The 25,646-nt window shown below is 45.5% G+C and overlaps 1 protein-coding gene across 1 annotated transcript in view; it reads right to left on the bottom strand.

Moving 5' to 3' along the window:
- Nucleotides 1-25,646, bottom strand: part of LOC118386381 (R3H domain-containing protein 1-like) — an 85,735-nt gene that overhangs the window by 44,768 nt on the left and 15,321 nt on the right. The window contains 12 exon segments of the mRNA XM_052522932.1: nt 1,853-2,070; nt 2,222-2,304; nt 2,405-2,500; nt 2,905-3,013; nt 3,446-3,586; nt 3,930-3,989; nt 4,267-4,345; nt 4,695-4,839; nt 7,045-7,137; nt 7,612-7,647; nt 9,164-9,370; nt 10,518-10,783. Of these exon segments, the coding sequence (XP_052378892.1) occupies nt 1,853-2,070; nt 2,222-2,304; nt 2,405-2,500; nt 2,905-3,013; nt 3,446-3,586; nt 3,930-3,989; nt 4,267-4,345; nt 4,695-4,839; nt 7,045-7,137; nt 7,612-7,647; nt 9,164-9,370; nt 10,518-10,709 (1,459 nt within the window). The 5' untranslated portion in view covers nt 10,710-10,783.

Genomic DNA, 25,646 nt, shown 5'->3' with positions numbered 1-25,646 from the left:
TCATAAAATAGAAAGAGGATAATTATATCAACAGCTCTAACTGGCCAGTTAATTAATTCCTTGATTAATGTCTTCATTTTGCTATTCACTTGACTGTCCAAGTACCACCACCATGTCCATGGTGAGCAGAACACTAAGAAATGAATAGATTCTAGAACAGAGATTATTATGACATTAAATAGAAAACATAATTGACTAAGACATTCTAAAATGTTCTACTACAATTCTAAAAACACCAACCCACTGATAGAATATTACCATAACACGTGTGGTTTAAAGGAATGACAGGAAAATGTAGAACCGCTTAAGTCCTGCATTGTTGAAACAGTGAGCTACATCACACCTATCAAACTGAAGATGTTTAAGATGGGGCTCTGAATGTAATAACCAATGAATTCACACTCGCGATACCAAATTATTTCTAATACAATGAGAGACGAGGAGTGGCCGATATAATTGGAGGGGAAAGCATGCTGAAAAGGCAAGCATTAGAAAGCACACTATGTAAAAAATAGACACAAATAGACACCGTCTTGGGAACATGTGTGAGTGGTATGTTAATAAGTGCGAGCAAGGCGTGGCAATGCACTAAGAAAAACATGCATCAATCTCAGGTAGCCAAATAGCAAACAAAAGTGCTCCCGTCAATGTCTGATCTAATAAAATTAAACAAATAAATAAACACCCTGTTAATGCAGGCAGACGGGAGGAGATTAAGAACGGATGGCTTGGTTCTCCTCGTCTGTCGGCATTGGTTTGAGGCACCCATTTCACCTGGCAGAGTAGTCATAGGGACTGTGTCTGTTCAAAGCCTTTGTCAAACAGCTCCTCGGATGGTTAAAAGGAAGTTTGTCTACAATATGCTGTACTAACATTCAAAAATGTTACTAAGGTTGTTGTATTACCAAGGTGACATTGTTCACCGAACCCCGGGTTAGGGAGGGCATGGCCGGTAGGTGCGCGCTAACCAAGGTTGCCAGGTGCACAGTGTTTCCTCCGACACATTGGTGCGGCTGGCTTCCGGGTTGTATGCGAGCTGTGTTAAGAAGCAGTGCGGCTTGGTTGGGTTGTGTATCGGAGGACGCATGACTTTCAACCTTCGTCTCTCCCGAGCCCGTACGGGAGTTGTTGCGATGAGACAAGATAGTAGCTACTAAAACAATTGGATACCACAAAATTGGGGAGAAAAAAAGGGTAAAATTCAAAAAAAACAAAAAAAGAAAATTAATTGAGTTTTTCTGCGCATACTCAAACGAGTGTGCTCTGAAATAGGAGTAGATAGATAAAATTACACTTAGGAACGCACTAAATCGCTTAATTCTATAGTTGTGACCATATAAATAGACTGAATAGAACAGGCTTAGAAACTCTAACCCTGGCAATTTGACTGATAAACTCATTGATACACTCCCAATGTCTGCCTGGTATTGGTAATTGCCATGGTATTTTGGAATGTTCTATCAACTGATGCTGGATTCCCATGGTAATGTAGAATGTTCATTCAAATGATGCTAACTGATAGGTTAGGGTTGTCTTTTTTGTAGTGTCAGTTAAGTAGACTAAACAAATCACAGATTTAATCATATACTTTGTGATTTTACTTTCTGGCATGGGTACACTCAAAATGGCTGCCAGTCCACCCATTATGACACCCTTTGTATTCAATCTATTTTTATGGCTGTGACAGGTGCTGCACTGCTGATTGCCCAAATATATGGGTGGAGACTTGAACTGTAGATGGTGGTTGATGGTTAGCTTGGTTAAACCAGACTGAAATCTGCACTGACCATGGAATGTGGCATTCAGTCTGGTTTAACCAGGCTAGTTGATGGTGGAAGTGGAGGTTATTTACCAGTCTTAGAGAGGCGACCCATGCTCTTGCTGCTGCCTGAGCTGTCTCCCCTGATGAGGACAGAGATACCGCTGAAGCTGCTTGCTTTGGTCATGGCTGGCCTCAGGTTACGGTTTGAGCTGTCCGAGTCAGTGCTGCTCCACGGCCGGGGTTCAGAGTTCTTGGGCTCGTTCTCAGAGCTGCTCTGGCAACTGTTGGCCGAGCGGACATCTTTTAACCTGAGGAAGGATCCATTTGAAACCATTATGGGATTATACATATATTAGCTATTATAAGAAACAGGAACATTCTATGCTATTAAGGACCTTCATAGCAGAGAGTAGAAGATGGGGAAAGTGTCATGGCTATGTTATGTTGAGAGATAATGACCTAAAGATTTGCCGTCTTTGCTGTGTGCTGTTACAGGCATCATCCTCCTGTATTCTTTTTTCAAGAGGAAAGCCATCTGGACCCTGTAATAAAATAAGTTACGTTACATGTTTATATTGAATCAAACTCTCACAATCTGCATTTAAAAGCTATTAAATGAATATTAAAAAGGAGGGTTCTTACTTCTTGAGCGAATATCCTGTCTCTGGCCCTCTGGTACTCCTCCTCTCGTTCCTCTATAGACTTACTCCTCCTGTCTTCCTTCAGTCTCATCCGCATCTAGACACATCAGCATCCAGCTTAGCACTAACATCTAGACACATCAGCATCCAGCTTAGCACTAGACCCATAAACACCCTGCTTAGCACTAACATCACTCTCATTTAGCACTATGGCATATATATATATATATATATATATAACACCAACAAAGGGCTTAGATAATTTACTCCAGGAAACACTGAACTAAACACCAATACCATTTGGCCATTGACTACTGCTTTGTGCAGAGGAAAATACATTTTTCTGTGGGTTTGTGTCTTTTCAGAACTTTCCTGGCTTTGGCTTTCATGGTGAAGATCTAATTATTTATTTTCAAATTGTAACTTTTTTCTTGGAAGTTAATTGATCATAATGCGGCCTAGTATAGATCTGGAGCGGCTCACATTAAACAACTCTCTTACCATATTGTCATCTTTGTCTGAGCCGGAGTTGTCCCTTTTGAGAATATACCGCTTTTGGAAGTCGTCAGTTTTGTCATCTTTGATGTGTTCTGAAAACTTCTGATCAGGTCTACACAAAGCATTCGATATATATATATATATATATATGACACACACACACACACACACACACACATATATATATGAGAGAGAGTAGCAGCAAAGAGAGAGATGTAGAAAAGGGGAGGGAGAGCAGAGGAAAATAACAATGAAAACGGGAGTTGTGGTAGGGCTTCTTTCTAAGAAACCTGACATGTTTACACCATCTCCCTTTTGCCTCTAACAACATTACTCTCCTCCTCCTCCCTACCTTCCTCACTGCAATATTGAAAACGCAGATAATTAAGTTTCCCCAAAAACGAATTTCAGGGGTCGCAAAGAAAAATCTGTTTTCCCTCGGCAGAGTATACGGAGACAGTCATTTCTGCAGCCTAAGCAGTTTGAATTAGAGTAAGGCTGAGAAATTGAATTATTGGCTGTGGCAGAAAGGGAGATTGCTCACATTCTCGTATTGCTAGTTTTGTTGATGATTACAGATTTCCCGGTTTGGTCGACGTTGTGGTCTAGGCCGAAGTAGGCTGCAACGCGGTGCAGCAGCATTCTGTGGTAGGAGGTCATCGGAGGGAACTTTCTCTTCTGGCTTCTGGGGTAGGAGAGGTTGTAGGAGGGGGAGAGAGGACCAAGGATGTTGTAGGAGGGAGCAGAGAGTGAGAAAGAATGGGAGGAGAGGACAGTGGATCAAATCAATAATTCAAAGAGAGATTACAAGACAATTAGGAAGAGTCGTTCTGGGCAAAACGGTCCAACATAGCCCAGAGTGAAATCTCATTAGCAGAACGTGACATCACACAAAATTATGCATGAGCTTAATAAATGACATGAAACAGATTATTCTGTTGAAATCAAACCCCCCCAAGAAATCAAGACATGACTCAACTCACTCAAATGCACCAACAACAAAAAAATGACTCAGCTGAACTACTCACTCGTTATTACTGATAAAGTCAAGAATGTCCTGTTCCAACTTCAGAAGCATCATTCTGTCCCTGTGAATATAACGGATTGAACATGGAGAGAATAAGTTTGGTTTCCGTTCAGTCATTTCAGCACTCATCTCATTACCTCAGGGTATGACAGAAACTGCAAGTAAGTTTAGTAATCGACTGCAAGTTTAGTAATCGACTAATGAAGAAGCCAAATGTTCAAAATGTGTAACCTTTGAAGAGAAAGAGTGTTTGCTTAATCACCAGTGAAAGAACAACCGCTCAGCTTGGCTTGTGGATGCAGACAAAAGGTTTCTAAATGGCCGGCATGTCTACACACCTGGGGTTGTTTTTCAGCGTGTTTACTAAGAACTCATGGACATCGATCCCGGTAGAGTCGGTGTATTCTTGACTGGAATCTGGAGGGAGGGAGAAAAAGGCATTGATTACTAACTTTTCTATTGAGTCTCCTCATTTCATAGAAACTTTGCAAAAGTGAATCAAGTACTTAATGAGAAACAAACATTTTTTTTTTTTTTTGGGGGGTGTAGGCTAAGCTTGCAGGACATAGACCATCAATTGCATTTTCACTTTTACAGAAGCATTGAAGGCTTATTGAGTCCTTGAGGCTTTTGAAGAAACTTCACAACCTCTGGTTACTGACCATAGTAGGTGCCTAGTGCCTACCCACACACGATGTGTCACAAATGGAAACCTATTCTGTATATAGTGCACTTGTTTTGATCAGGGGAGGCAGACGATGTCTACCTCTGGACAGCATCTTCCTGGGCATCCTTTCAGTCTTCTCCAGCAGCTTCTCCACTCCTTTATCTTGGTCCACTTCATTCTTGATGGGCGATGACGCCTCCTCCTCTTTGTCAAACGACTGGGTGAGCTGGATCTCAATTTTCTCCTTCAAAATAAAAGACAAGACTGTTGTAGTCACCTTTTATGAAGCAGAAAATGGGATCAGGTGTTCTCTTTTCTCAGTAGCTTGCTATCCCATCAGAACAATGAGAACCCCCACCTTCCCAAGTTTACAGATTCTGTAGCTGGTTGGAAAACCCATGGGTATTAGGGGTTGTCAGTTTAATGCTATGGTCTTGAGCATTCATACCCTACAGAGTATCTAGAACCCGAGCAGGTGTTTCCCCCCCTCCTCATTCACACCCTACAGAGTATCTAGAACCCGAGCAGGTGTTCCCCCCCTCCTCATTCACACCGTACAGAGTATCTAGAACCCGAGCAGGTGTCGCCCCCCCCTCATTCACACCCTACAGAGTATCTAGAACCTGAGCAGGTGTTTCCCCCCCCCTCCTCATTCATTACCCAATAGAGTATCTAGAACCCGAGCAGGTGTTTCCCCCCTCCTCATTCACACCCTACAGAGTATCTAGAACCCGAGCAGGTGTTTCCCCCCTCCTCATTCACACACTACAGAGTATCTAGAACCCGAGCAGGTGTTTCCCCCCCTCCTCATTCACACCCTACAGAGTATCTAGAACCCGTGCAGGTGTTCCCCTCCAACTCCATCTCATTGATTAAGAATCTGGAGAAAGTGACTTCCCTTTGGTTTTTCAAGGTCAATACTAAAGTAGAACAGGCCTGCAACATGAAACGCAGGGAAAGGAGTGGATTTTTTTCTTTAATGGGGGAGGAAAGGGAAGCTGCAATGTTTCAAATGGAAGAAGGGTGAATTTTTTTTGCTCCACCCCTGTGAAAAGTACTAGCCTGGAAGAGAGGAAGTTTGCTAACAGGGCTTTGGTGCAGCACAGACTGAGTGAAAGCGAGGGATTGTGAAGAGAGTGATAAAAGAAATCACAGGAAAGGAAATCTATCGCTCAACAGTTCAAGACTATAAATATGACTGAAGGGAGTCTTAAGGTGTCCACTTGCTTTCCAGCCAAAACCGTTTGGAAGAGTTTGTGCATATATTATAACATTGTGACATTTTTGTTCATTTCGGACTTTGATGAGGGCACACATTTCTTCTAGAGGCAAGCCTAAGTCTAGGCCCCTTTAGTGATTATCGAAGGATCCTTACTGTTGACTGAAGTATTTGTCGTCATTCAACGAGAGACGACACGTTTACATGCACATTTTTTCATTGAGAAATACTGCACCAAACATCTTAGTAAAGATATAAATTGTGCAACTAAGATCTCGGCAAAAAAAAGTCAAAATGAATGACAGATTTCTAGGGTCCTCGCAGATCATTTTTTTTTTGACTATTTCGAGGAACTGGTTACGGTGTCTAAAAATGGACAACGCGGTACTACTATCGTTTTTCAAGCGAAGGTCTTTTAAGGGAGTATGCGTGCACACTCGTTCGGTTAGCTTAGCCGACGGCAGATAGCCGCCATCCGAACTGAAGCATACTGACGCCTTTAGTGTGACAAGCTACCTAGTATCTGACTGAAGGAGTCATAGTTTGACACCCTACCGTATATATTATTTCATGCGGGAGATATTCTAACTGGCGTTTGTTTAATTCACTCACACAGTTGAGTTTCCATGATGATCCAGAATGAATCTTTTTCTACAGTAAAACCATCTGAACAAAAAAATACACTATTTACTTCTTTGGGATGAGTGGAATGAAAGCCGGACTAACACTTAATAAAAGGTGTTATACAGAAGCCTGACTATCCAATTTAACCTCATTCCGTCAGATTAAAATTATTTATTTTAATAGGCTAATCCTAGTGTCACTTTGTGTCAATTTCAGATTTCGTGTTAAACAAAAAAAACGTTTTTTGAATCTAGACCTCAGCTGAGACTAAACTAAAATATGAGTCATGAATGAGGTAGTGGTTTGAATCTAGGTAGGTACTTCAATAGTCAACCTTTTTTTGCTTGACAGAATTTATGTTATTAAAATAAATGATTCTGAAGTTTGTTGGAATACTGTTCTGGAGGCTGAAGATGACTAAAAGGGGGGAATGGTTAGTAGAGAGTGGCAACCAACCAGAGGAATTTCTTATGAACCTCTCGATATTTCTCTATTAGAAGATATGCACTTGAAGGGTATACATATGCAATGAAATGATGGTTAAACACCAGATGATGGTTCAGAGGGAGGAGGGCTTGAGAATTGTCATAGGAGGGTGGTGGTTACCTGATGTTCTCGAGGCAGATCAGTGGCAATAGGAGGAGGAGAGGACTCTTCGCAAACAGCCAGGCTTCGAACTAACTTTAACTTTGAGTTAGACTGGAGAGTGGAGAGTGGTGAGGGTTAAGAACAGAGTCAGGGTGGGACAAAAAGATTGTGCAGGTAGGAGTTTAAAAACAAACCACACGCGTCGAGGTACCCAGAACTCCCGTGCAAGCACAGCACACACTGGCATAGCAACCCACTTACAGGTAGATTTTTCCAAGCCCGAGAAGACGACATGCACACTGTCACCTAGGTTAACCATAAACTGGTCAGATCACTCATCCTGTTTCTGATGCATTCAAATTGAAATGTTGTACTTGAATAACTGAAAACTACACACAAAAAAAACAAGCAACAAAAATATAATTCACTCACAAAAAATACGTTCCTTTCAAAATAAAACACTTTTTTTTTTTTTACTTATATTTCAAAAATGCAGGCAATGTGTAAATGAAAAGGGAAACAATTCACTGTCAACTACTGGATGATGGGGTTCATCAAGCAAACACTTAGACATGCCTCCTGTACCTTGGGCCTTTTTCCTGTCTGTTCCGATGTCTGCTGCTGCACAGTAGGCAATGAGACAAAATGGACCATAAGAAAAGGGTCTCATTGTCTGAAAGTCCTGGGATGATTCCCCTTAACAACAAACTGACTGAGGAGGACTAAGTGAAATGACAGACTAAAGAATACGGGAATCTGCTACAAAGGGTTATTTAACATTTTTAAAAAATGATAATCTTTTCTCTTGCCTAAATGTCCAACAGATTCTACCTTGTTTATTAATGGTTAATGGACAATAACATTTATATTTGTTAGCCCTAATGCATCAGGCTACATTACACCCAAGGCTAAATAAGTGACTGCAGTAGAGGATTTGGAAAGAGAGCGCACGCCTTGGCCTCCATTCTACTGTGAATTCTAGATTCTGGGGGGGATGGCCGCAGGGAACGGCATCATAACCGCTCTCTCCTGCACACGTCTAAAACAGCACCATGTGTTCAGTGAGGCGTCTCGATCTGCAAAGTGGAGGAGACAGATGGCGACAAAGACATTCGTTCCACCTCCCCTCCCCATCCTCCTAGGGGTGACACAGGAGACATTTGTGGATAAGCTGGGATTTGAGCTAAGAGATGATCAGCTTTTCCCATCTTGCCTCCTCTGCAGACTGACTGCAGGGCTTCTGGCCTTTCCATTTCCTTACAGCTCTTCTCTCTCTGACTGCCTTTAGACCTGGACTCTCTGACTGCCTTTAGTAATGTTCAAGGGGGGCTAGCCAGGCTAAGAGATGACTGAAATGGCACCCCATTCCCTATAAAGTGCACTACTTTTGACCAGAGTCCAATGTGGTGCCATTTCAGATGCAGCTCTCCTCTGACGGAGGCACCGTGACACCGCTCTCCTCTGACTACTGTAATACTGTATAAACTACCTTTACAGATGCAGCCAGGTTGGCGGTAAACTAGCGCTGCCGACAGATATGAAAAGGAAAACGAGCCGACATAAGCAGGGTCAAGGCTCTTCAGAAAGGGAGAAAGCATGAGGGAAATGTCACCGCATCAAGGGAGACTAGCCTAGCTGTTCACGAGCTACATATCAGAAGGAGGAGGGGGGTAATAACCTGCCTGACATACAGAAACCTCAACAATCTTAACCTTGAAGCGTATAATAACGGAGTAGTGATTTTGAGGTATACCGCTTCTGCAGATTCTCATAACTCAATTATCTGACAATTGATTGGTTGTGCTTTGCCAGGGACTCCCCCGGGCCCCTGAGCCTGTGCTGTATTGGAAAGCAATTATTTCTCCCTGCTCTGCCCACCGAGACACCAAACCCCCGCCTGTGTCAGTAGCCCCCTGTTTCTAGCTGAATATACCTTCAGTGGTGTGTAGTCCCCTGGTACATAACACAACCCCTTCAACTGACACGACATACTTTCATACAGAAATTGTGTGGGTAGAAGGTTGATTGGTGGGGGGGGGGTACGGGTTGAAAGCAGTGGGAAAAGGCTGACTGGTGGGGATGGTGTGGGACGCAGGGAAGAGATACAAACAACCCTGCTCTGTAATGAGAGGTTTACCTGAGTTTCCTTCTTCTCTTGACAGCAGCTCTCATCTGACCTCTGTGGTTGGAGCTGGGTCTGAGGTTGGGCCTGTGGCTGGGTCTCTGCCTGCTCCCTGCAATCTGTCTTGGTCGGGCTTGGCTCTTCTCCCCCCGCTGGTGTCGGTGTGGCACTGGCGTTGTGGCTCTCCTCAGTCTCCAGACCTCTCATATTGGCACTAGTCTCCTTTACAGTGACAGTATCAGACGACATTCTCATTAGAGAAAGCTACTGGAGCTTTGTCTACAAGAGCTCGAGACCTAGAGAGCAGAGAGATGGACAGCACACGACACGGTTCCTTTGGTCAGCCTCAGCCTGCCCTCCCCCGAGGCTACCGTTTCAGCAGCAGCTATTTGTACTAAACAGATCAACAACGTTTCATCAATAACAAAAATTTCCCAATTGTGTAATAAAGCATCATTGTAAACCCTTAATCTCTCCCCCTCCCTACATCCCACCCTCGTTCTAAACTGATGAAAACTGAGTGAGCAGCAACTGGCCCTTCCACCAAGCTCTGCCGTTATCACGTCAGTGGGCGAGATATGCTCTGCCGTTATCACGTCAGTGGGCGAGATATGCTCTGCCGTTATCACGTCAGTGGGCGAGATATGCTCTGCCGTTATCACGTCAGTGGGCGAGATATGCTCTGCCGTTATCACGTCAGTGGGCGAGATATGCTCTGCCGTTATCACGTCAGTGGGCGAGATATGCTCTGCCGTTATCACGTCAGTGGGCGAGATATGCTCTGCCGTTATCACGTCAGTGGGCGAGATATGCTCTGCCGTTATCACGTCAGTGGGCGAGATATGCTCTGCCGTTATCACGTCAGTGGGCGAGATATGCTCTGCCGTTATCACGTCAGTGGGTGAGATAGGCTCTAAACCTGTGCGTGTGTGTGTGAGACAGTCCTTTCCTTACACCAAGGGACTGCCTGACTATGTGTGTGTGTGTGTGTGCGCGTGTGTGTGTCTGGTTCCACGGCAAACGTCAGCATGGCCAGATGGTGCAGCAAGCCGTAAGTGTTCTGTCTGCCAGGTTGCTTGCCTCAGAGAGGAGAGACGGTGGTGACACCCCCATACGTGACGCTGCAGCTAGCAGCACCTAGGCCTCCAGGGACTCATCTCCTCCTTATCGTGACAACGGGAGAAGTAATCTCACAGTGTCATCTCCAATCTGGCAATCTGTCAACACACTGCCATCCTATTCTTTCTGACTGGTCAGCGCTGCCTCAACTCTAGTCTGGACAGAGACATTAGCTGTGACAATCTATGACAGCATAAGCTGTAATGTCGTGACGTGAGCGATTGTGTGTGTGTGTGATATATGTGTGTACCGGCTGCGGTGCTGGGTGCTGGGCCTGCCGTGGGGTGGTGGCGCCGGAGAGAAGGGTGAAGCCCTCTGAGGCAGGGTCACTCGAGGTGCTGCTGCTGCCGTGGGTGTCTGGATGGTGCTGGACAAGCTGGTGGCTGAGGCTCTGGCTTGTGTTGAGCTGGGTCGTACTGGAAGCCCTGAGGAAGAGGCCCATGTCCCCGTCACCAGCACTGGGTCCGGCAAGCAACGGCACTGGCCTCGCACAAGGCTCTCATGCCCCTCCGTGACCTGGAGAGAGGGAGAGAGAAAATGGTTTGTTAGTATGCGTGTTCACTTAAATCCATAATGACCCATGTCAACTTCTCAACAACACTTTTATAGAACAGTCAGAGGTCAGCTAGGTCAAGAGGATTTCCAGCTCGCTCCACCTCACCTCTCGGCCCTACGAAGCCCTGGGTAAACGGGCACTGTGTCACCTCAGACGATGCCATGGCTACCAAGAAACATGGTAGCTAGTTCAGAACATTAGCTGTCTGATCAGTGCTACACTGGCCAGGAGACAAGTTGCCTATGCCAAATTCCTATAATCGAAACCAATTTGTTAGCGCTTCCAGAATTGACTTGTGTAAAAACACACACCAGTCAAGACAGTCTCTAAAACAAGCCATGCCTTTGCTGGAGGCCTGAGATCATCGGGACGTGTTGAGAATGGCAGGGCACAGCTAAGCAAACACTTGCCGGGTTCCTGACTCTGACAATGTAGCTCGTTTATCAGGCTAATGGAGGTGGCGCGGGGCTGAAACAGGAACTGCTTGCATTATTTATGGATCCGACGACCTCGCCTGATTGGGATTCATGAGATCTGGAGCCCGGGGCTGGTGGGGGCCGTCAGTGGAGAGGACAGGTGTGTGTATGTGTGGGTGGCTCCTGTCCTTGCACTTAAAAACACAAAGTGACGTCTGTCGGTTTGCCGCAACCTCCTGTCCGTCAACAGGGCGTGTGGTATCTGTTAGAGTCCCTCTGCTTGGACCCTTTCCCAAGGCCTCCGGCCATCTGGTCTGCCTGTCTTGTGCTGTGTGTGAGAGTGAGCCTGCCAAAAGCCCTCCACATCCCTCACACTATGTGGATCACAGAGACCAGCCGTCAGCAAGGGGCTGAACAAGACGCTAAGCATATTTTTCCGCCTCTTCTCTAAATGCACCCACTCAAGGACAATGATGCTTTTAATGCGACCGGAGAAGAGCCATTTTTTTTTCTCCCCTCGTTTTCCCGAGGCACAGCCGGCACCAGGCGAGCTAGGACGCCTACGCATGGCCGGCTACAGATGGAGGCTCTCCAGGGGGGAAAGAAGGAGAGCAGGGCAGGGTGGTGGCGTTGGTAGAGGAGAGGGGAGCAGGACTGGGTGGTGGCGTTGGTAGAGGAGAGGGGAGCAGGACTGGGTGGTGGCGTCGGTAGAGGAGAGGGGAGCAGGACTGGGTGGTGGCGTTGGTAGAGGAGAGGGGAGCAGGACTGGGTGGTGGCGTTGGTAGAGGAGAGGGGAGCAGGGCTGGGTGGTGGCGTTGGTAGAGGAGAGGGGAGCAGGGCTGGGTGGTGGCGTTGGTAGAGGAGAGGGGAGCAGGACTGGGTGGTGGCGTTGGTAGAGGAGAGCAGAACTGGGTGGTGGCGTTGGTAGAGGAGAGGGGAGCAGGGCTGGGTGGTGGCGTTGGTAGAGGAGAGGGGAGCAGGGCTGGGTGGTGGCGTTGGTAGAGGAGAGGGGAGCAGGGCTGGGTGGTGGCGATGGTAGAGGAGAGGGGAGCAGGGCTGGGTGGTGGCGTTGGTAGAGGAGAGCAGGACTGGGTGGTGGCGTTGGTAGAGGAGAGGGGAGCAGGGCTGGGTGGTGGCGTTGGTAGAGGAGAGGGGAGCAGGACTGGGTGGTGGCGTCGGTAGAGGAGAGGGGAGCAGGACTGGGTGGTGGCGTTGGTAGAGGAGAGGGGAGCAGGACTGGGTGGTGGCGTTGGTAGAGGAGAGGGGAGCAGGGCTGGGTGGTGGCGTTGGTAGAGGAGAGGGGAGCAGGGCTGGGTGGTGGCGTTGGTAGAGGAGAGAGGAGCAGGACTGGGTGGTGGCGTTGGTAGAGGAGAGCAGGACTGGGTGGTGGCGTTGGTAGAGGAGAGGGGAGCAGGGCTGGGTGGTGGCGTTGGTAGAGGAGAGGGGAGCAGGGCTGGGTGGTGGCGTTGGTAGAGGAGAGGGGAGCAGGGCTTGGTGGTGGCGTTGGTAGAGGAGAGGGGAGCAGGGCTTGGTGGTGGCGTTGGTAGAGGAGACGGGAGAAGGACTGGGTGGTGGCATTGGTAGAGGAGAGGGGAGCAGGGCTGGGTGGTGGCGTTGGTAGAGGAGAGGGGAGCAGGACTGGGTGGTGGCGTTGGTAGAGGAGAGGGGAGCAGGGCTCGGTGGTGGCGTTGGTAGAGGAGAGGGGAGCAGGGCTCGGTGGTGGCGTTGGTAGAGGAGAGGGGAGCAGGGCTGGGTGGTGGTGTTGGTAGAGGAGAGGGGAGCAGGGCTGGGTGGTGGTGTTGGTAGAGGATAGGGGAGCAGGGCTGGGTGGTGGTGGTAGTGGGAGGACCAGTGCAGCCTGACTCAGGCCCCATGAGGATCAACCTCCACAGGGTTATATATGCCATTTAGCTGACGCTTTTATCCAAAGCGACTTACAGTCATGTGTGCATACATTCTACGTATGGGTGGTCCCGGGAATCGAACCCACTACCCTGGCGTTACAAGCGCCATGCTCTACCAACTGAGCCACAGAAGGGTTGTGGTGCGATGAGCATCTTACAGCAGCAGGAGGCCACCCCGGACACATGACTCTTCAGGGGCTTCTGGTTTCAGCGAGAGCACCGATTGGACGTTCAGTCTAATATTCCATGCCTGTACATATGCTCCTTTGTGTTTTCTGATGACATCATGAGTGCATAATTTCTACGACAGACGCTCGTTCTTTTCACAACGTCACTTGGTTCACACAAATGCATTTGTGGAGGACAGAGGGAAGACTTTACAGAGGCAAAGAAAATAGCATTTTTATTTTCCTTTGAGATAGAAACACAGAAGAAGCCTATCTCTTCTTCCTCATCCTCCATCACACTTATTCAATTAAAAAAAGAGCAGAGCTGCTGTTTCTTTTTGGCTGGAGCCTGATCAGCTGCAGGCAGCGCTGAACAGAGCAGGCGAGGAGGATCTCGAGTCCACATTTACCACTACTTGGCCCGTGTGTTTTAACTGAGCGGCTAGCCAGATAAGAGATGGCAGTCTCCTCTCCTCACAGTTGACTTGGGAAATTGTTGAGGTATTTGAAACAGAATAAAACCACGGGTGGATGTGCTACGTTTGTGAGTGACCCTGGTGAATGTAACGGACTGTGTGTGTGCACGCGCGTCTCTCGCGCTCATCTAAAAAAAATATTCAAAAATATAAAAAATATAAAAATACAAATTTTGGCAAATGGATCTAGGGAAATACACATGAAATAGATACACATGACATCTGTGTTGGTGTCAACGAGTGACAGCTTAGCGTGAAGGTCCTAATTTTGTCAGGCTGGATAAACTGCTGGCTGCTTTCGCTTCCTGCCGTGTCGTGTGCAAAACGAGAGGCAGGGCTGCTTCCTAAATGGTACCCTATGGACTCTGGTCAAAAGTAGTGCACTATATAGGGAATAGGCTGCCATTTGGGACACAGACAGGTGTCTAGTATACATAAATAGTGAGGAGTATGGCACTAACCTGCAGAAGAGAGGAGAGCGGGGACAGTCAGCTACTGTCTACAACTTGACATTGTAATAAACCACAGAGTCAAATATACTGATCTGTCCGTGACAGTTCAATCATGTTTTAACTAACCATGAACATATGTAATTTTCCTGAAAATAAACTGGGTAAACAGTATTTCCTGCAAATGCAATTACAGTATGTGAATCACAAAAAAAACATTTATTTTCACCCGTGGGGAAAGCATTTATTCTGGAGGATGACTTATAATTGTAACAAAACAAGAAAGTTGCATTGTCCAGAATAACAAAAAAGTGCATTTCATTCGAATCCTTTGAACTGAGGGAGAAGACAACTAATTAAATTCCTTCCTATTTGTTATTTACCACACATACACGTGTCACTGAGCAGACACTTCAATCCAAAGCGACTTACAGTATTGAGTGCATAAAATGTTGAGTGTTTATTCACTGGTCCCCCGTGGGAATTGAACTCACAACCCTGGCGTTGCAAGCGCCATTCTCTACCAACTGAGCCACAAGGGACCAAACACACACAAAAAATTATAATTAAAAGACCAGGGAGAAAAAGAAAGAAAAAAAAACGGAGGGAAACTCCGTAAGTGCCCATTTCTGCCATGGCCCCTTCCATCACCATCTGAAATATTCCCTGGCTTCAGTTTGGAAGTGCTCCAATACCACTCGCGGTTCCATTCACACACAAAGTTTCTGCTGCATTCAACACACTGAAGTCCACCTCCAGCCTCCAGGGTGCTTTCTTTAATGACGATCTGAATTAGGGGTGGGAGGTTCAACTCACAGACCCCGCTGCCCATTTCCATCTGCTTAAACAAAGCCGTGAAAATACTTCTTTTTTTGTTTTTTTTTAAGTGCCGGTCGCGGTTATATTAAATGCAGGAATATACTAGTCTGTCAGTAGATCGAGCTACACTAATGACTTCAATAGCAATCATCATATCCACATAACTGATCATCCCATTCAGCGGAATGACTCGCACAGCAGAGTGAGAGATTCACTAACGGAGAAGGGCCAGCTGACCTCAGGGCTGCTGCCAGGGACGAGGCTACGGCTGCTGCCAGGGACGAGGCTACGGCTGCTGCCAGGGACGAGGCTACGGCTGCTGCCAGGGACGAGGCTACGGCTGCTGCCAGGGACGAGGCTACGGCTGCTGCCAGGGACGAGGCTCTAGCTTCCTTTCAATTACCAACGGTGGAGAAAAAGGAGAAAGAATGAATGAAACCTACAAGGGAAAGGGGGGGGGGATAAAAATCAAAAGGCATGGTGCAGTTTTTTTTCCTTTGCTGGACGGCAGCAGCCGCCAGTCAGCACACAAAGGAGCGCTAGGCTCTGCTAATGAGGACTTCCTGAGGAGGTTAGAGAACAACGCACCAGGCTCCACTCCCATCACAGCTAAATCCATATAGCAATTACACCACTTAATTGCCTTTTTGAGACATATATTCCCTTTCCGCTTAATGTTAATGCAATTACGCCGGGGTTCCTGGGTAATGTTAAATGCTATCTCTGGAGTGCATCTCTGGAGCATTGTGGCATGCAGTAGCACTGGGTCCCTTTATGTCATTCATTTTAAACCCCTCTTAAGAGCGAGGTTGGAGGAGACTGAGCTGAATCATTAACCAGACTCTGCGAAAATGGCCCTTGTCGCCTCTCCCTCTCTCTCCCCCACCCATCCCTCTCCACTCCAGCCATCTGGGATTGTGATGGGAGCCAACGCTCACCGACGGCAAGAGTCATTTCAGATAGGCATCAAATTAGAATGATTAATTTGGCCCCCTTTCATTAGGTGTACAATTAATAAATAGACATCAAAGAATATGAGACCAGGATTGTGGGGGATTTGATGAGGACGGCTGATGGCCAATAGATGCAAAGTAGCCGTTAGGTCTGTGGTGCCAACAGCAGCAACTCCATTCCCCATCGTAACCTTGTACCACTTTACCAGGACTTTGGTTTGTCCCATTTAATAGAAATGAGATGCACGGTATTAAGGGCAACTAAATATAAGCGGCCCGCTCTACCAATTACAATATGGTTCACGAGGACTTCGAATTTTCTTTGTGTTTTTTTTGGGAGGGGGGGGGGGCTAATGGTCCCCCAAGGTATCATACAGGGAAATGGACCAGTGAAGTATTAGCAAATAACGCCAAGCTAGTAATGCTACAGTACGATCAGGGATAATAAGCAATTCATCAGCCAGAGGACGACGGAGCACAAACAAAAAAACGTACCTGGAAACAGAAACAAGCCTGAAAACGCTGACAAAGGCACCAGAGGATAAACAGCAAATGACAACATTTCTGAAAAGCTTTTGAGCAGATTGGGCACTTACTAGGTGAATTGCAACAATTACAGTTGAATAAGAAGAAGCTTACTCCTACCAAACAGAGTAATAATATTCAGAGTTTAAAAGATCTGCAGAATCCGCACCCCATTAGACAACATTCTCCTTTTCCAGTGGAGAAAAAAAAAAAAAAAAAAAAAAAAGCTACCGTGTCACAAATTGACAATGCCAGTGAACGATGGTGCACAATTTGAATAGACATTGAAGGAGAGAGATGAAACCCATCTTACTGTTGTATGCATTTCCCTCCTGGTCCAAGCGTGGCACAGCGAGTAAGGATTCAGCACGAGGGACTGAGCAGCTTGGTCCGAGCACCGTGGTGCTATTCAGGACACGATTGAGTAGGGGGCCAAACACACCACTTTCTTCCCCCTGCCTCCCTCCCACTCACCTAGGGAAATAAGCCCTTTGGCAAAGAAACATCGCAGCAGCACAAATAACATTTTCAACTGAAAAGTTAAAATGTTACTACGGCCAAAGACAACCTTGGTGCCGAAAATGACAAAGATCCAGGCTGCCAATCGTATCCCTCCTTTGTAAACACTAAGCTTGTGAACTTCTAGAAAAGCTGCAGCATATCTCCGGGAAACTTTGCTCTCAAACCGCGAATCGCTGAACACTACAGCAACGTTCAAACAGTCTCACGTTTATTTCTCCATGTATAAGACAAGAGAAACAGAGGGAAAACCCACTTACACAGAGAGTGCTCGTTCATTGGACATTGTTCTGGTAGGAACTTACACCCCTTGAGCGGAGTGCGCAGACAACATAACACTCACTCACCTGCCACATTGTAGCCTCCATTATTTCCATTGGTCAGGGGTTTAGTTTCCATAGTACCAGAGGCTGCATTGGCTGTGAATGTTGCCGGTCGGAGAAAGGTCCCCGAGACAGCCCCCTCTCTTTCTTCCCTCTCTTCCCTGCTCTCTCACACACACTCACTCAGTCTCTTTCTGCAGAGCTAGCTCACTCTGTCTGCCTTGCTCTCTGCTCTGCAGCGCTCTCTGTCTGCGCCAGGCTGTCTAAGTGCCAGAACCCATGGTTGGATTGTGGCTCTCGCTCCGAGGCCTCGGAGACAGCGCCAAATCAACGGCTGGGCTGTGTGACGTCAGAGCCAGGCTCAGCCACTCAGGTGGCTTGGCTGGGCTCGCGGCACGTCACTGGCTATATTGCACTCTTCATTAGCTATACAGCCGGATGCCGCAACGTCAAGTGGAGCCGTGGGAGGTTTACGTACCTCATCCATCCCTCCCATCAATAACCAACACTCTCCCCCCAAAATCACACCCTACCCCGAGTGTGTGGGAGTTTGTGTAAGAGTGAGTGTGGGAAAGGTGGGGATATGTTGGGCCACAGGAGCTGTATACTGTGGAGGTAGAGAGAGGTAAAGAAAGCCGAGATAATTCTGCCTTATAGGTGTATTTGATTGATCGACTGTAGTCGTCAAACAATTAAGCAAGAGCAACTGAACATCTCATTTGAAAGGTTTTGGCCAGTCTCTTCCTTTCTCCAAGTCTCTTAGTGGGAGAAAAAAAAAAAATCAATAAACACAAAAAAAGAGTTGATTATTCATCATTCATCAAGGACTGCTTGGCCTAATCAACTCTATAGGACAAGATACAGATAGATGCTCAGTGATGTAAATATGCAAACAAGAAAAGGTCTGTGCACTGCTTATGCACACCATTCCTCATAGAATATTTCATGGTATGAAAACCAATAATGTCATAATCTTACTACTGTACTCCACAAACAGGCTTCTTAGAGTGAGAAAAACACAACCCAACAATAGCTTCTCCTTCCTAAACAGCTCATTAAAATCTGGGTGGTACTAAAATAAACAGCATTTCTCTCAGGGATAGGGAACATGAAACAGAAAGTTAAATCCTTTCTCCCTCTGCCATTGATCTTTGTGGGGTCCTCACAAGCCCCTCGAGCAAACGCACAGACACCTAAAAAAAAAAATAATAATAATAATAATAATAATAATAATAACATCTGACAATTACAGCAGACGTATGCGGCACCCTGCCTCTGCTGTAAACAAATATGATTCTCACACCTTGAGAATTCTACAGTTTTAAACATGGAATTAATGAGTCCATCCTCCCTCAATAATCTATAAACAGATCCCTGACAAGAAACCATCAGGAGTCAGTGTGTTCATTACATTTGTTTACATTATTTTGCAACGACATGGGGAGTTGAGCACAAAGAGATGGTGTTTGGCAATAACACGGGCTTTGAATGCCTCAGTAATAACCAGATGATTGGAGGGAGAGAGGGAAGGAGAAAGAGACGGAAAGACGGGAAGAGATGGAAAAAAATATATAACCAGGCGTTTGTTTTTGCAAGCCTTTCCCCTGAAACCGTATTGTTGAATTAGCCCTGGCATGCTCGAGTCTTAGATTAAAACCTATCCCTGGGCTTCCCTGGTGATATTAATATTTGATGATAGCTCCTTAAACGACTTCAATTTCAAGATCACAAACCTTCCCTATGCTGCAGGAATAAAAGTATTTGGCTATGGTTTAAAACGATCATTCTGAAAGTTAAGAGGCAGCTCTTACTGTATATATCATTACACTTTACTCCATAATGCCTGAAACCTGTATGGACAAACCTAAATTCTGAGAGAAATAATGACATAATGTCTCACTCATTGAATTGGTCGTAGAGCATCACACCGTTGAGGTGCGAAGTCACACTGTCACCTCTGCATGTGTATGTGGAGGTGTGACAGAGGTGATGGGAGGTGGGGCTGAGTGATAGGTCTGGTGGGGAGAAATACAACACACACACACCATGTTGTGTTGGTGAAGTAAACTAGGCAGAAAGGTGCTGGTGCCCCCTTTCTCAGCATTCCACACCTGACTAGATCTGTCATCAGAATACCTCTGGAAGATTAAACCCACCCGGTGCACTACTACACACCCCTAGCGAATAAGGCTTTTGGTGTTGCCGTCGTAACTGGGGAATATTCACCTCATACTAATTAATTTTATGCATTGCAAAGCAAGCTGGGGAGGAAATGGATTCAGATTAGCACGGACTTAGTTCAAACTCCCAAGCGTGGTAGTGGAGACGCGGCATTTACAAGGAGCACCCAAACCACGCGTCACTAACGCTAGTAGTGCAACACATCCTGCTTTTAATTTAACAGGAGGAACATACGTGCATATGAGCCAAATACGGCCTTCACTTGAGATGTGTCTGACAACGTTACTAGAAGTCAAATCTTTGCTTTCAACGTTCTTGTTTTCTCAATTCCTCTCAAACCTCCTTGTGGGAGGGAAACCAGGATTGAGAAAGCAAGGATTTGATGCCGGGCGGCTAGTAACCGTTTTCAGACAGCCCTGGAGAGAGAAATCAACAATGCATCATGCCGATGGTGACAGTAAGTGGAGGAGAAGACAAATGCCATAATCCCAACCCGCCATCTAATTGCCCTGGACTGCGTCAGTCCCCAAAGAAAATGATCCCCCTCTCGGTTATTAAATTAGAACATATGTCACGGCAACTCTCTGTTGGAAAATTATAACCCTATAAACCGACCACGAATCATAAAAAAGTAGTGTCACTGCACTGCTAATTCCAGACATTCCTGAGGCTCGAAGAGTCGATCGCAACATTACACTGTACCTCAAAATAATGAACAATGGACACTACACCCCCTCAAAACAGTGGTTCATCAACATTCTACAATCACAAGGAACTAACTGGCTGAGTCGTTTTTGACACTGGGTCGCTGATAATGGCCAATCATGACGCTTTCTGCAACCGACCTGTCAACGCTATTCCCCAAGATCAGCTGGGTGTTTTGACCCAGTGGAAAACAAAATAATATTCTCAGATGTCAGGCACAATTCAATGATTGGACCTCGAACAACAACTTGAAGCATCAAACACGTCAAAGGGTTATTGAGTCGCGTTCCTTCTTTGACGGCCGTTCCAAGGCAAAATAGCTTGCATTGCTCTGCAGTGATTTACAAAGCTAAAAAGAGCATGCCTTTCCCCAGTCAGACAAGAGTCAGATGCCAACGGCAGGGTTTTAAACAACTGGTGGGTCTAATCCTGAATGCTGATTGGTTAAAACTGCATTAAATCTATTAGATCTGCTAGATTACATTGCGTCCCACAGAGATGCTGGCCATTATTCTGTATACCATAACAGTGAAAATTCCAATCAAAAACAGCGGAAGGATCCCATTGCAGAGACTGGATTAAAATCTAAATCACACAGGTCTTCAACATCAAGCCATATTAAAAAGTATGAGTTCTGGAAATGGGTAGGTTCTTCTAAGCAATAAATACACTAAGTGCCTTGGCAGGGCCAAATGCGCTGGCTCAGCTTGGGAAAGAGAGAAATGGAGAGGCAGATCTAACCATGTTGTCACACCCACTATTCCCTCGGTCTCCTTTCAGAGATTTTGAGATTGAGCCATTAACAGATGGTATAATTCTCGATACAAAGCTGTGAAACCAAAACAGTTTATCATTTGACTCCATCCAAAAACATTTAATGAGGACTGAGACTACCAGCAAACTATATTCCTGCATGCCTTCTGTAATTTTATAGGCAGTCTTCAGGTTTATTCTGCCCACGCAATCAAATTAAATTATTTTTGTCATATGCTCCGTCAACAGGTGTAGACTAAGAGTGAAATGCTTACAGGCCCTTCCCAACAACACAGAGGGAAAGAATTAGAATATGGAATAAATACAAATCAGTAATGATAACTTGGCTATATACACGGGGTACTAGTACCGAGTTGATGTGAAAGGGTACGAGGTAATTGAGGTAGACATGTACATATAGGTAGGGATAAAGTGACTAGTCAACAGGATAGATAATAAATAGTAGCAGCAGCATATGTGAGGAGTCAAAAGAGTTAGTGCAAAAGGGGTCAATGCAGATGGTTAAGTACCCGGACTAACCATTTGGCAGTCTTATAGCTTGGGGGTAGAAACTGTTCAGGGTCCTGTTAGTTCCAGGCTTGGTGCATCGGCACAGCTTGCAGTGTAGTAACAGAGTGAACAGTCTTCAACTTTTGGCCTTCCTCCGACTCCGCCTGGTATAGAGGTCCTGGATGGCAGGGAGCTCGCTCCGCCCCTGGGCCCTACCATCTGTAAGCAGTTGCCATACCAGGCGGTGATACACCCAGTCGAGATGATCTCAATGGTGCAGCTGTAGAACTTTGAAGATTTGAGTGCCCATGCCGAATCATTTCAGCGTCCTGACTGGAAAGAAGCATTGTCGTGCTTTCTTCAAGACTGTTGGGGTGTATGGATCAGGGTTGGGGGGGGGTTCCAAATTTTCATAGTCATACAGTTCTCTCGTTCCAGGATTTATGGTATTACCGGCTTAGTACACAAGGGGGCGCAAAAAAAGAACTCAAAGGACTATTGTGCATCTGTTACCAGAATGCTAACCAAATTTGCAAATGTCCATGGAGGCTGCTATCTAAATATGCTAACGAGCTCAAACGAAAATAAACAAATGAACAAAGTTGACGCATTCTTGTCTGTGTCAACGGTCTGTGTACACGGTCTGTCTGGAGTCAATGGCAACGGGCCTGCCTGCTCTGCTCAGAATGAAAACGAAGAGGAGAAAAAGAGGCAAGGAAATCAAAAGATCGTGGCAGCTGCACAAATAACTCAACCAAAGGGCTTTGACTTCTCAAAGACGGCAGAAAGTTTACACAATATGATGCCCTGTCACCTTATTCAATAAGTTACTTGGATAACTAGCAAGTTAAACTTAGGGGTTGCATTAATGAAGAATTATTTTTCAGGAATATATATATATATATATCTTGCTGCGTTTTCTAAATCCTGAGCTAAAAAGCTTCTTATTGTAATTTCTGCATCAGACTAATTTTGTGTTTCAGATGCACTTCTCCACTATAGGATGATAATTCACAAATTGGTATTTATCAGCAGACAAAGCTCTGACTGGTGTAGCTTTTTCTCCTGTTATTTTTTCTTGGTGTGGTAAGCCTATTTTCTCCTGTAAAATTCAAGATGAACTTTAAGCAAAACATGAGGACATGTAGCCAGCTACATTCTTTCTATAATAAACAATTATGATGGCCAGGCATCGTTTTTGCAAAAAAAAAAAAAATGCTGTACCTTTTCATTGTAAGCTTGTTTACTTGTGTGGCTAACAGCCAAATAGCGTTGCAATTTTCTGTGAAGGAAAACCATAGTTGCGTGTCCTTGATCACTCTATTGAGGCAAAAACACAGCTGGACTCACCTGCTCACGCTTTCGCCCGTTGTGCCATTTACAAAAAAAAACTAGACTGGCTCAGCTTCATCATGCAAAATAATGTGACAGGTTAAATGAAGAACGTGATCCATCTTATCTCCTAACATACTGCACAAGTTAACTGCAGGCATTTACTTAGAAAGTAGCTACAAATTGGGAGAGAAAAAAATTCAGACGACCATCCAGTTGCCATTTCCAAACACCCCAGTATACGGTTTACCAACCAAACCTAGTGTGGACAACGAGGAACTTGATGCTCTCAACCCGCTCCACTACAGCCCCGTCGATGAGGATTGGGGCCCTCCGTTTCCTGTAGTCCACGATCAGCTCCTTTGTCTTGCGGACGTTGAGGAAAAGGTTGTTGTCCTGGCACCACACTGCCTGGTCACTGACCTCCTGCCTATAGGCAGTCTCATCGTCGTCAGTGATAAGGCCAACCGCTGTCGTATCGTCAGTGAACTTAGTGTTGGGAGTTGTGGCAGCCATGCAGTCGTGGGTGAACAGGGAGTACAAGAGGGGACTAAGCACGCACCCCTGAGGGGCCCTCAAGTTGAGGGTCAGCGTGGCGGATGTGTTGTTGCTTAACCACACCACCAGGGGACAGTCCATTAGGGAGTCCAGCATCCATTTGTAGAGGGAGCTGTTTTGTCCCAGGGTCCTTAGCTTAGTGATGAGCTTGGACGACACTATAGTGTTGAACACTGAGCTATAATAAATGAACAGCATTCTCACATAGGTGCTTCTCTTGTCCAGGTGGGAAAGGGCAGTGTGGAGTGCAATAAAGATTGCGTCATCTGTGGATCTGTTGGGGGGGTATGCGAATGGTGTCTGGGATGGGATGAAGTTGATATGAGCCATGACCAGCCTTTCAAAAAAAAAAAAAAAAAATCTAAGCATTGAAATGGCTACAGATGTGAGTGCCATGGGGCAATAGTCATTTCGACAGGTTACCTTGGCGTTCTTGGGCACAGGGTCTATGGTGGTATGCTTGAAACATGAAGGTATTACAAACTGGGTAAGGGAGAGGTTGAAAATATCAGTGTAGACACTTGCCATGGTCAGAGCTAGTGATGTGAAAAATGTTCTTAATGTTTAAACTACCGTTTATCGGTTTTCTGTTAAAACGATAACAAAATGTTATAAAATTCCACATCAAATCCTTTTGCATGCTATGGCCGCTAGGAGGCAATGAAGTTCTACCTCAGTCCTACAGCAGCCGGCACCTGAAATCCGCTTGAGGCAGGTGACATTATGTCCAGAAGACAACCGCTAATTCACGTTGACTCATGTTTCTTTCAATTGTTATGTGCATTAGCGACTCACAACAAAAATGTACCTAGCCAAATGATCACAGTTCTCCCTACATTCTCTTTTCCCTTTGTTGTGGCTCACTCAATTTCGATGCAACCACACCCCACACACACGCTGCGCACCCAAGCTCACAGCCCCCCCCACAACTCCCATTAGGCCTAAAGACATGATTGCCTATAAAACATAACTAAATCACAATAACCTTATAACGAATTCAAAATGGACTGGTTGATTAAAGTAGGGAAATGTGTTCCTATTACAAGCTGCAGTTATGGAATAATAAAGAAGTCATCTTTTTTTCTAACTGCTACAGTGTGCCATTTAAAATGAGGTTACAACCCCCCCCAAACCCAGGCAAGTTCCAGAATGGAAGATTGTTGCTTTCTAATGCCGTTTACTGTTGGTCTCAACTCAAGTTGTAAAGGGAATAACACCCTGTTGAAATGGCAATAAACAGCGCTATTGCCGAGAAAGACGCATCCGTTTCAGCAGTGCGAGTCATGGCTCAAAATGGCGCTTGCTAAACTTAATTTAGCAAATTACCTCAACTCAAGTAGGCCATTGACAATGGCTGCATTTCAACTGCAATAATTTCTGTAACCAATGTTTTTTCCCCCCAACTTAACGACAATGACTTGCTGAGCGCTTTATATCCGTGGCAAATAATTTGAATGATTAATATCCCCTCTTACTAACATTAGAGCATTGTTGCGTTAGGTAGGTCTATTTGTAAAAAATAAATAAAAATGTAATCCCTTTATGATGATCGGGACCTGTTAGTGGTAGTTGTGATAATTGCACAGATTTTATTTTGTGGAGACAAAAATATCAGGTTAGGGATTTTTTCTTAATGTTAATGATTCAATTTCTTTTAAATGTTAGTTAACATTCACACCCCTAGTCAACGCACGGTCTGAGTACAAGTCCTGGTTATCCATCTGACCATGTGAATGTTAACCTATTTAAAAAGGTCTCGCTTTCCATAGCTGATGTGTGTGAGATCAGTCATCCAGAGAGCTGGTGCTCTCATACATGGTTCAGTTTTGTTTGCCTCAAACCTCTCTCAGATGTAGAGGTTTAGGTGTTCATGAAAAGGAGGCCAGGAACTGCAGAAGGGGACAGACAGGGTGCCCTAATCTTCCTATAAAAAGAAGCCTTGACCACAGAATCTGAAGGGACAACTTATCGACTAAAAACGCAGGCAGGCTTTTCAGCGCCACGTTTGTCAGGCACACACTCTGGATTTCTGAGTATCAATTCACATTTGGCAAATACGGTTTCCCAGAAAAAAAGAGAAAAAAAAAAAGAGTGAGATCCTGAATAAGTGGCAGTCAGTCCCAATTCACACTCAACAGCCACCACATTCTCCAAACCCCCACAAAACCACCACATTCTGTACCCCCACACACACACACACACACACACACACACACACACACACACACAAAGC

Source organism: Oncorhynchus keta, chromosome 7 (assembly GCF_023373465.1).
Source record: "Oncorhynchus keta strain PuntledgeMale-10-30-2019 chromosome 7, Oket_V2, whole genome shotgun sequence".
Taxonomy (NCBI): Eukaryota; Metazoa; Chordata; class Actinopteri; order Salmoniformes; family Salmonidae; genus Oncorhynchus; species Oncorhynchus keta.
This window is presented reverse-complemented; position numbering and strand designations above follow the sequence as displayed.